The 12,594-nt window shown below is 34.6% G+C and overlaps 1 protein-coding gene across 6 annotated transcripts in view; it reads right to left on the bottom strand.

The window, feature by feature from the left end:
* Positions 1 to 12,594, bottom strand: part of Hepacam2 (HEPACAM family member 2) — a 39,188-nt gene that overhangs the window by 11,209 nt on the left and 15,385 nt on the right. For all 6 annotated transcript variants that reach the window (XM_047561727.1, XM_047561731.1, XM_047561728.1 and 3 more), the window contains one exon: positions 7,387 to 7,683. In XM_047561727.1, coding sequence (XP_047417683.1) covers positions 7,387 to 7,683 — 297 coding nt within the window. The remainder of the gene's footprint in view (positions 1 to 7,386; positions 7,684 to 12,594) is intronic.

Below are 12,594 nucleotides of genomic sequence, written 5' to 3'. Positions count from 1 at the left end.
GCCTTAGGTGAGCCCTTTGACTCTCAAGGTTTTGATTTTTCACATTAATAAAAGGATGAGGTGAGAACAGTTGCCTTTAAGTTGTCTTCTTGCTCTGATACTTTATGATTTGGGACAGCTAGAGAGATTTAGAAGTTTATTATGTAAATAGGACACTTTATCTGGTGGCATACTAGTAACTCAGTCTCAAAAAAATTGTGCATATATACATACATTATTTATAAATTTTATTTACATAAAGGATGTGTAGCACATAATTTATAAATAACAATAAAATATTCAATATTCTTTATTAATTCCATATAGCTAATTATTTCTCACAGAAATACTTTTGTTGATTTTTGCCAAACTCTTATTTAAACTTACAGTTAAACTGTGAGTAAAATTCAATGAGTTTTAAAATCCAGTTTGACAATGTCTGTCCTTCAATTGGAATATTTAGTTCATTAATGCTTAAGATAATGACTAATATATTTTGGCTTAGATCTACAATGTAATTACTCTATACTTCCTGCATTTGTATTTCTTTTTCTCACCTTTCTTAATCAGTATTTTATTTTATTCCTCTTTGCTTGTTAGTTATACATTTTATTTGTCTCTTAAACTCTAGAGACTTAAAAAAGTCTTAATCAAAATTAATACTTTTACCCTTCTTGTTTTTTTTCATGTTTCCACAATGCAAGAAAAAGTTCTATATTAAAGGTGAATATTTAAAACTCCAGTATTCAAATTTTAATCTAGTATGCCTATTATTCTATGCTCTTTTCACCATTATACTGAAGTCCAAATACTTTTGAGTTTACCAATTGAAGCTACAACAAATAAATCAAATTTGTTCTCTGTTTCATGCTGTGTCAATTGGTGGAACTCTCACATCTCCCTGACAACTCTGTTCTTCAGACTCAACATCCCCACATCATTTTGGTGTTCTTTTAGAACTGGTTTCCAGATTCTTCATCATCCTAGAGGTATAATTTGGATGCTCAAGAAGAGTTCATCAATTTTACTCCGAAGATGTAAATTTAGAAGAATCCATACTCTACTGTGGTTCTCAATAAGATAAAGGCAAATAGAATGCTCTCTGAAATACTGAAAGTAATAATAATAAAAAAAGGAAACAAAGGGACTGGGATTGTAGCTCAGTGGTACAGTGCTTGCCTAGAATGTGTGAGATCCCCAGCACCATAAAAAAAAAAAGAAAAAAAAAAGAAAGAAAGGAAAAAGCAAAGCAAACAAAGAAAAAAAAATCAATTAAAAAATACCAAGTAATAGAGTTACTTTTAGCAAAGGAATTTTCTAGTTCTTCATTTTTGAATCTAATATTGGAATTAAAATTAGTTAAGGGAATTTTCAGATAATGCACAATTAAACATGTCTTATGTGTATATGTAAAATATTACAGATTGTATTTGCTTCCCATTTATTTGGTATAGTTGTATCATATCAATAATAATGAAAATAATAAAAACTTACAGCACCAGTTAGAAGTACAAAGGAATAAAGTCAGAGAAACTAATATTTGCCATAGTAAGTTCTAGAACAGTAGCTGTAACATTGTTCTGTTTTGTTTTTTTCCTAACTGGGAATTCAATTTTTTTCTCATTCTGTGCTCAAAATGATTTTCTTCAATTTGCAAATAGGTTTATATTAATCAGTTTTTCCTCTAGACTTTTCTAATTCCAAACTTCAGGTGCTTCAACTCTTTCACTTTGGTGATAACCTATCTTTGCCTAAATTCAATAACCCATGACTCCTCAAACAAGAATGAATAGCAATTAAGTCTCTTCGAGCTTCTATGATATGCTTTACCATGAGAAAAACTGCAGAAAAAAACACTTTATTATAATCTATTTTATTTTCTTAATCCTGAAAATAGTTGGGTAAGGTAGCACATGCCTGTAATCCTGCCGACTCAGAAGCTGAGGCAGGAGGATTGCAAGTTCAAGGTCGACCTATGCAATTTGGTGAGAACTTGTCTGGGCATGTAGCTAGTGGTGGAGCACCTATGGGTTCAATCCCCAGTACCACAGAAAATAAAAAAGAAAAATTAACAACAAGAAAAAAATTCCCTGAAAATATGCTAATTCTTATTTCAGAACACCTCTCATTCTAATGGTGAAGTTTCACTCTGGCTTTTATCAGCTCTTTGCTGGACAATTCTCTAATTTTGGAGTCCATTAGAAAGTTTAATGTAGGATGATTGGATGTCTTATGCTAGATGCATTTCCCCTCTTCTCCTTTGTTTTTAACTTTTTATCTCTTTTGGTAAGAATTTACTGAAATGACCTAATTTGCACAAGTCTCTCTTATGCAGAATCACATTCTTCCCATCCCCCATTTCTTCCTATTTCTTTAGACTCCTTCCTTATTGCCTTCTTGCCTCTTCCCCTGGCCTTCTGTTTACTCTACATGAGAGAATCACCTGGTAGTGGCCAGCAACTGTCAAACCCAAACCTTGGCTGTGTCAAAGGCCAGGCATCCTCCTTAGGGATCATAAGAATAGGGGTGGTTCTTTTCTCAGAACAAAATCTCTTTCTTGGCGCCCCCTCTCTTCTGGAGTATCCTGGTTCTCTGCTGTTAACACTGTTTCTATATTCCAAAATGCAAATCAAAGGGCACAGCTGCTGTGGTCTCAGCCCTACATAGAGTGTTTTGGATACACAAACTTCCACAACTCCAACCGGAAAACAAAGACAGTAGGGAAATTCTGACCACATTGCCCCAGAGAATGTATGTGGATCCCTATGCAGTTCTGGACACTTGTAGGACTTCCCCTTTTTCTCCTTTTATAAAGTTTATACTTTTCGTTAGCCCACATCATGCTATTCTTCCCATTATTTAAACATGATTGACTCATTTACCAAAGCCCGTGTGCAAATGCTATTTGCCTCCTCCTTAAGCAAACAAATAAAATAGAACAACATGTTAAATGCAAATATGGGCAAGAGGTGTGGTATCCATGGTATCGAAACCCTGCTGTTTAAGAGACTGCACCCAAAACAGGAGAGCCATATGCTACCAGTCAGTGTGTCTATTTCTAGATCAGAATGGAGTCTTGAGATCTCTCCCATCCAATCTGTTCCCTGATTACAGCAGCTGAATCATATCCCTATGGAGATGAAGGTGCTTACATTGAAGGTTGTGCTATTTCCACACTCCTCCATGGCCCCACCTGAGAAAATAGTTATTCTGTGGTGGATGCCCAGAGGGATGTCACACAAGGTCTCAGGGTCTGGATGTCAGGTTTGTTCTATGTCAACCATTATCTCTAGTGTCCCAAAGTGGAGACCAAACTGAAGACCTCGACTTGAGAAATTTGTAGATAGATACTAAATAATTTCCCGGGTTCTTTTTCTATTCTCTTTTATGCAAAGATATGGAATACAAGTAATTGTTAAAGTGATAGCTTTCTCAGGATTATATGCAAATTCAAAACATTACTGTTATGGCTAAATCTCAAATGATGGCCATGTTGTCTTAAGGAACTTACATTATTTATATGCTTGAATGCCTTCATTAATTGTGAATCTTCAAATTATGATCAGATAATTACATTTCCACAAACACTTTCACTTTATCTATACTGTATGTTGTGGTGATTTAGGCTCAGTTAAAACTCTGAAGTAGAGACATCTGCATTTAAGGAAGTCCTAAATTAAGGTGATAAAATAATTACTTCTCAAAATACAAATAATAAATTATCTTAATAGCAATTATTTCCTTGAAACTTCTAGATATTATTTAAAAAAGACATTAGTCCCATCAATCTTCTTAGTGACATCAAGACACATAGTTTATATAGTGGTTAAACAGATTTTGAATTCAGATATTAGTTTATCACTCATTAGCTGTGTGATCCTAACCCATTGCCTTTGTTTTCTTTAGGATCTACACTGAGATGCAGAAAGATCAATTAATAATATCTCAAATTAGATGTGAATCATAACCCACAGAGGTAGAAGTCACCATCTGGTTTAGTTTTACACAGGCAGAAAAACATAGAGCTAATTGCCACATTCTAGCCGCCTTCTCCCAAACTGAAAGTCCACGATAAAACTTTTGATTATTTTCTGACCATGTTATTTTCTCTTTGTATCTGTGACCTTGGAGTCATCTTTGATTCTGTTTTCCTTTGCCCTCATATCTTATTGCTGAGACGTTTTGGCTAGACATGTTTTTTGCCTCATTAGAAACAAAGAGTTTCATCTATTTCCTACAACTTGACTCTGGCTGAACCAAATGCCAACTTGGTTCTGGAAACATCTCAAAGACAAGTGCCATATCCTTCTAAATGAAGTCAAATTCCCCTCAGATCTTAATACAGCTTGTTCATCAATGTGGATGGTCAGTAGTGCCAAATTGATGATCATTTATAACTATAGGTAGTGTACACTTAATCTGCATTGCACATCAATACTATTCACTTTCCCTCATTTTGCTGTTGTTTGAATTAAAGTTCTGTGGACATTTGGGGTTGGAAAATAGCTCTGAAAACTACAAAGAGGTCACAAATGTTGACAACGCTGAATCCCTCTGAAAAATAAGCACCTGCTGTTCTTATTTACTATAATAACAAATGGTTGGTCTTTATACAGGTCAAACAGGTTTTTTAGACTCTATAAAAGGCAATTATCTGACATTAAGACTGTAGCTGTCTTTGGGCCTTGGTAATAAGATCTTAATCAAATATTGGGGGCTTCTGATATTATAAAAATACCTTGGTGAAAGTTTAGGTGATGGAAAAGCCTTAACTATAATATACTCCTACGTAGTAAAGCCATGTTTTCACTTGCAGTGAGCATAAAGAACACGTCTAAGATAACACTCAGATTGCTACCAAACTATTTTATGTATTTAATTGTAGCTTACTGTAAAGTTATGTTTTGGGTAGCTACCTGGGTGTAAAGTTGGTTAAGCCTATAAAAAGTTAGTAAAACAGAAATCAGAGTATGTAGCTTAGCTGTTTACATGTTTGCCACCCATCTCAGTTTGTAAACAGGAATTCTTGATATCAGGAATTATTTATTTTTTTCATGTGAAAAATTATTTTTTTCATTCTCAGTGTCTACTACCCCATATTTGATCCATAATAAGTGTTTAAACAAGGAATAAATAAGTGCCTAACTTTAATCACCCTAAACGCATGATTCGGGGGGTCTATAAGGGAACTATATTATCATTTGCTGCGCCAATGAAACATAATTCAGGTTAAAATTCTAGAGCTGCATTCTTCAATGTGGTAGTTACTAGAAAGATGTAGCTACTTATGTTAAAGTTTAAATTGAAATAAAGATGATATAAAATTAAAAATCCAGTTTTTCATCTTTATAGTCATATTCTAATTGCTCAAAAAACCAAATGAAGCTAGTGGCTATCATATTCAAAATTGTAGATATGGAACATTTCCTTCATTGCAGAGAGTTTTATTGGATAGCACTCTATTATAGGGTATAATATTTTCTTCATATAAAATAACTGCCTATGACAATGCATAAATTCCAGTATACTGTTCAGTGAGTTTGCAAATATAATACTCCCCACCTCAATCTAAAGGAGTTCCAGGATGAACCCATTCACTATACATTTCTTCATCCACCTGCAGGTTTGTGATAGTCTTATAATTCTTGAAGGATCTTTAAGAACTTTTCTTTGAGCTGGTTTCTTACTAGCTATGTTGCTCAGATTGAATCAGACTTGTGGGGTTCAAGGAATCCTTCTGTTTCAGTTTCCCAAGTAGCTGGTATATAGATGTGTGCTACCACACTCAGTTTTAAGAGCTTTTTAATAAACTCAAAATTCTACAAAGGAGAAAACATCTTAAACAAGTGATTGTCAAAGTTGTGCTGGCCAAATATTTAGATTCCCAGATCCTACTGGCAAGATCCTGACCCAGTAGGTCTGAGGTGTCTTACTGAAACTAAATTTTTAGCAACCTCCCCAAGTCATTTTGATTTTGGTGGCCCAAGGTCCATATATTGAAAGTTTTAGCATAAGAATTATAAGGATTATATTCTTACTTCATTTATTCAACAAAACATAGATCTTCTCTATGTTATGGATCCTATCATAGGCAGCAGGGCTATAGAGATGAAAAAAGAGAACATCAGTGAAAAAAGTATTAATGGATATTACTCTTTGTGAACCTGTTCCTTCACTAATCACAGGCACCTTAACCTCTGCTTCCTGTTTTAACCTGTCCTCAGATTTTTCCCGTGGAATATTTTTTTTTTCTATATGCAAAGAGAAATCTAGGAAGAACTTGATAATAGCAGAAATAGTAATAGAAGAGGGGAAAGAAAAAGGTGGAGAAAAAGAAGAAGAAAAGGGTTGGGACAGAAAGGAGGAGGGGGAGGGAAAGCAAGATGAGAAAAAAAGAAAAAAGTACAGAAAGAAGAAAGAAGGAAAGAAGAGCATGGATCTGAGAGACTTGAAAGAAAAGAGACTGGACAGCACTTGGTCATTGAATGGGGGGGTAGGGCAATAAGCAAGAGAAGAGTCTAAGATAATATTTAACTTTTCATCTTAGGTTGGTAAATCATAGGGTTATTCACTTTGAAAGAGAATGCACACATAATAGTAGTTTGGCAGGGAAAAAAGTGGTTTAGTGGACTTAGATGCTGCCTCTGGTATTTCTAAGCAGGAAAATCCAGAAGGCAGCTGGGTATACAATTTTAGAGCTTTGAAGATAAAAATTTGGGATGCAGCAATGTTACGTGAAACCATGAGAATTTCCTGAATGAGTGAAATCATACAGGAAAATGAAATGGAAAAATGGAAAGTTAGTGAGCATCCAAGGTGGTAATTTTAACCTTTTATAAGTTCATAACATTTCTAAATATAAAATGATTTGTAGAGAATGCTTAATTTTACACTTAGAAACTTTTGTAATTTTCAAGGTATTGCATCTATCTGAGAACTTCCACAGATTTCATGTATTTAAAGGATGAGAAGTGGAACCCTTCAATGATAATGAGAAGGACAGCCAAAGAGAAAAATCAGAATTCCAACATACAGAGATGTATTTATCTCCTAATGCAGCTATAGATATAAGCCCTTTAAATTAGCAGCCTACTTCTCTTGTATTCCTATTTGTAAAATGTGAAGGAAGGTAATTGTGCAGGTTTAGAAGTAATTTATTAAGTTTCCTTTTTATTCATAGCCCTTCAAAGTCAGCAACAGAATTTCCCTTCATTTTGTTTTGGGTTTTCTTTCTTTGAGTCATAGAAATCAGTTAACCTTGGAAAGAGAGAAATAGAGCATTTTTTTAAAAGCATGTGAACAATCCCACAATGTTTTTTCTCTTCCACATAGGTATTAGACAAGGGAAAGCAAGGCCAGCATGCATTTGTATTTTGTTAGGGTACCTTCCTTTTACGTTATGCTTACCTGTGGAAGTGATGATGACTGTGAAATGAGTTTCATCTCGCCTTCCAGTTATGTTGTTGTAAGCACAGCAAACGTAGTCAGTTGTCTTCTGGGCTACTTTCTCAGATGCAACTTCCAAGTGAGGCCCGTGCTTAATGACATATGTTGTATTGTCAGTCCTCCGGATCCAGGAGTAGGTGTTGGGGGGATAAGAATCAGCAGAACAATCGAATAGGATGGCTTCTCCAAGGTCCACAGTAAACACTTCCCCTACTTTTAGCCCTTTATCAGAATTAACTTGAAGACCATAAGGTCCATCTGCATCAATGCAAAAAAGACAAAGAGGGGGTAACATAAATATTTGCAACATACTTTGGGGCTTAGGAGAGTTTAGCAGTATTTTACTTTCTTTGAAAGTCTTCACGTGAGACTTAGGCAAACAGGTCCTTGTTTAGACTTCCAATAAGAGATGAGACTAAATATGTTTTATTCTGATATTTGTCGAAATGGATATTGAGATGTGACTGAACTTATTTGCAATAGTGAAAGCCTGAAATTTAGTTTTACAGTCACTATCATTATTGTGACATTAAGTTTTTCAATATTGTATTGATAAAGGCACATTCTTGTTGTAAAACTCAATATTTCTGAAATAGTAACTGCACTTCAAAATATTTTTGCATTTTATGTCCATTGTTTTTTTCTTTGACAATCATACTTTGAATATCATCTATTTTTCTTCTCAGTGCTAGGATAGGTCATGCAAATATTTACTGAAGGCAGAGTTTCACAAGGAATACAGCTTTGTGCAAATAGACTGAGGAGTGTTTCACATTTTCATAACATTTTAACAGTTAAAGAATTTTTCAAGTTCCTATCCCTCAGCTAACCTTAAGATTCCACTTGGAAAAATGCATATCATCATTGTCATTAACAAATATCAACTGATCATCTTTTAAACCTCTTAATCATGGCTATCCCCTGGTGTTTTCCCTCACACTCCAAGGCTTTTATAGTGTTTTGCCAATCCCATGGTATCAGGTCACCAGCACATGAAGACACATGTCCCGCTGCTTTTTTCAGAGAATAAAAAGAGAGACTAAAAATATTCCCCAGATGCAAAATTTTCTCATCTAGTCTTAAGTCCTGGTTATGTTGTAAAAACTTTCACATTTTAGTCAGGATTGTACTAATTTTTCAGCGGATCGTTAACTGATATTTTTTGGACGTTTGCCACGCGAAAGCACTTTAAATTCTTACATGTATAACCACATTTAAGCTCTAAAGCAACCACATGACATAGATGTTATTATTCTCATTATAATATTTAAAAAATATTTGTCCATGATCACACAGCTTTTAAATAGCAGAACTGGACTCTTAAAATATATGCATTTAATCATTCGTATTACTCCCCTAAAAAGAAATAAAGTATAAGTAATATAATTTTATCAGAGAATTTTCTTGTTGTCTACCTACATTATTACTTCTATAATAAATTATTGCTTAATTATATATTAGCACTGTAATTAGTCAACAAAATATTAAATCAATAAATATTTATGTATAAATATTATACGTATAGATAATATATCTAGTATATGAAAGGCAGAAACAATTTGTAATCTTTTTGGGGGATTCTGACTTTGATCCTGATTTTATTTTGCAAAAGGACTGAATACTCATTTCTGAACATGTGTAATAATATAATGTGACTAGACTTTAGTAGGGTCACCAGTTTTGTCAAACATTAGTTAAGTATTCTTTTAGAAATCAATGAAACATTTTGGATCTTGGCTTTCCTCATCTTTTAATATAAACAACTGGATTAACTGGTTGCCAGAGTTCTTTTACCTTTCTAACACCATGATTTATGCTGTGCTAGACCTACTTTAAATATGACAAGCCAATCTCAAGTTTGCAGATTTCCAGACTGGCTCTTCATTATGTCGGTATTTTCTGACCAGCCTATCTTTTGGTAAACAAATTTCCAAAGATATGACAGAATCTAATGATTCAAAACAAGGTTTTATATTTAACTAGGGAACGTACACTTAAACTTTTTCCTTTTTTATTACATAGAGAAATGTGAAAGGAATCTACAGATTTACATTAATATATTAAGATAAGGTAACCCTACTTTCAGAAAGCAAATCCAGAAGCTAGTTTAATCACCCCTTGGTATTTGGGGTGATTGGCTCCAGAGCTCTTTGAGGGTACCCCAAACTGCAGATGCTAAAGTCCCTTACATAAAATGGCATAGCATTTGCATATAACCTTCATGCATCCTCCTGAATATTTAAAGGCATTTCTAGATTACTGAAAACAATGTAAATGCTATGCAAGTAGGTGTTATGACTTATTGTTTAGGAAATATGACATGAAAAAGTATGTACATGTTCTGAATATAAGCAGTAATTTTCCAAATATTTTCAATCTGAGGTTGGTTGAATCTGCTGATGCTGAACCCACAGATATGGACAGCTGACTGTACTTTGAAATTTGAAGCAATCAGGAACTTGGGGTAGAGGATTAAAATGAGGAGGAACATATGTTCCCTTCCTGTGACTGCACTAGCACCTTGTTACACTGCTCTCCTGTTTTAGGCTTGGATACAATCTCAGGTGAAGCCACTGTGATCAGGGATTTAGAACAGTGTACTGTGAAGTGAAACCTTCTTATTCTGAACTCCACTAAAAAGTAGTAGTGTACTGGGAATGAAAATTTGCTTTTACTTACTCAACCAAAGTTGCTATTGAGATGTTACTGTGTGTGTGTGACACTGTTCTAGGCACTGTGATGAACCAAGATGTTGAAGACATGGGTCCTGAGGCTACATCTCTGACTCTGTGCAGCAGCAGTGCCCCTTCTGGTTGTCAGCATTGATAGAATATCAGGAAAGCAAAGGCCTCCAACCCGTGTTCAATCAGCCTTCACACAGAAGGAAACCAATGGAAGGACTCCACTGTGACTGGGAAGAGCAAGACCTGAGTCTATGTAAACAAGAGGAATGTAATCATAAAAGTACAGTCATTTAACTTAGGTCTCTGTCTTCCCACTGGTTTTGGGGTTTACAGAATGTGGCTGTAAAAACAAATTGCTTCATAACTGAACACACGTAAAAATGAATATTACTCCTTTCCAAGTGTGCTGGCATGACTCAAAACTTTTTTGGGAACCTCCTCATTTTGAAACCACCTTAGGACCTTGCACCAGAAAGAAGTATTTTCACAAGCAGTAGTTCTTTAATATTAGAGGGTGTATTCTCTTCACAGAGGAAGACCCACAGTCATTGTGAACCAGGGCTAGTAAATAAGGCCAATGAGCTAATTAAAAAAAATCATTCTAGCTTAAAATAAAAATACTTTCAAAGAAAGAACTCTATCTTAGTTCATCTTTTCTATTCTTATTTTTATTTCAATTTTGCTACTTCCTCACGGTTTGGGTTTCATCTTTTCTTTTTGTCTTACTTATATGCTATATCTAACTCTTCAGAGTGAGCCTCAAATTCCTCAAACTCTTTTCCTCTACTTGGAAGCCAACACCTTGAAGCATTTAAATTGCTTCTTAAATTCCTTAAAAAAAAATCCAAAAATTCAGAGAAGCTCAATGTGAAAAGTCATTTGTAATTTTACTGCTCAGAGAACCAATATTCACATTTCAGTGTATGATCAAGTCTCTCTTCACACACACACACACACACACACAACTATATCTTACCCTGAATGCACTGGTTAAAATCTATTTTCTTTTGACTATATTTTCTTTTCTTTTTTTTCTTTATCATTAGAACTTCAGGCTGAGCATCCCTCTTCTTTGAGGTAAAGCCTAGCACATTATTCAAGTGAATGGATGATCTAGTTGGAGATGTTTGGAGTGATTCAACCAGAGTGACCTCTGATACTAAAGATGAAAGCAGGATAATTCCATTTTGACTTTGGATTATGGTTCACTTTTTTGCCTTTGACAGAAGCCTCCCAATGGAAATGAACCCATCGCCTCAGGAATGGCTGTTTACTAAATGACTTGTAAAATCACATATCATCTGTTCTCTTTAACAATTTATGGCTGGGTGGGAACAGTACTGAAAATTCTGTCATGATGCTGCTTGCCACCCTGCTTGGGAGCAGATGGTAAGTATTTACCATGAATGACCTTTTTTTTTTTCTTTAATTTTTATCACTTAGAGTACTCCCCTGCAGCAATACCATATGTTGCACACAAAATGTAGTGGTTACTACGTTATTATTTACAGCTGGAGCTAGAAGGCATATACATCTTTTGAACTGCACATAGATATTTGTCTGAATTATCAACTTGACATTGTATTGGCCACCAAGGCCAATACCAAATTATGACATCACAACCCATAAATATATGATCAATCTTGCTTGATTTTGTTGTACTTTTTTCTGACAAAATAAAAAAAATGATTCCTGCTTTCATGAAGAAAACTGTCATGGAAACAAGTGCTTTGAGAAAACAGAATAGATGATTCATGCTAAATTATAATGTGAACTTCTATGAAGGAATATTAGAATGTGACATTTAGTAGATTATTGAGGAACTGTGCTAAAGGTCAGAAAAACAAAGGGCTGAAGCACTATAATGAAGAAACTGTCATCTTATAATGGGAATTTAACCTTTCCACAGTATCATCAAGTAACACTGGAATCTGAAAAGGGTATGAACAAAAATAATGTATTTCATTTGGTCAAGTTCAAGAAACTTTATTAAGTTCTTAATCTGTGTCAAGTGTTTGCCCTACAGATACAAAGGTGAATAATGTGGAATTCTTACTTGGATTTGGGGTGCTCATGAGTGGAGGAGAGTCAAGGAGAACGTAATGCAGTGAAAACAAGGGAAGAAATCTGTGTAGGATTTTGCAGGAGCACAGTGAATTTCACAGTGACACTAAGGAGGTGCTACCAGATGGGAACAGGTGAACCACTCTGGAGAAGATGATGTCAGAAGGAAGAGGAAGAAGAACATATGAAGAAAGAATAAGCACGTATTTCCAGTTTGTGTGGAATGATAAAGATTGTAAATATATTGATGCCATATCAACAGATAAGAAAAATGACAAATCTTCATATTTTACACTTTATTTAATTCTTGTTACCTGAAACCAAGAAAAACAAAATGAAACAAACAATAAAATAGGGATGAAATAATAGCAAGAAAAACTATCAAATTAATGAGAGTGGGTTGTGTTTCTGTATGTTAAGT

This window comes from Sciurus carolinensis, chromosome 8 (genome assembly GCF_902686445.1).
Source record: "Sciurus carolinensis chromosome 8, mSciCar1.2, whole genome shotgun sequence".
Classification (NCBI taxonomy): domain Eukaryota; kingdom Metazoa; phylum Chordata; class Mammalia; order Rodentia; family Sciuridae; genus Sciurus; species Sciurus carolinensis.
The sequence above is the reverse complement of the archived record's forward strand: the minus strand, read 5'-3'. Positions and strand labels throughout refer to the sequence as shown.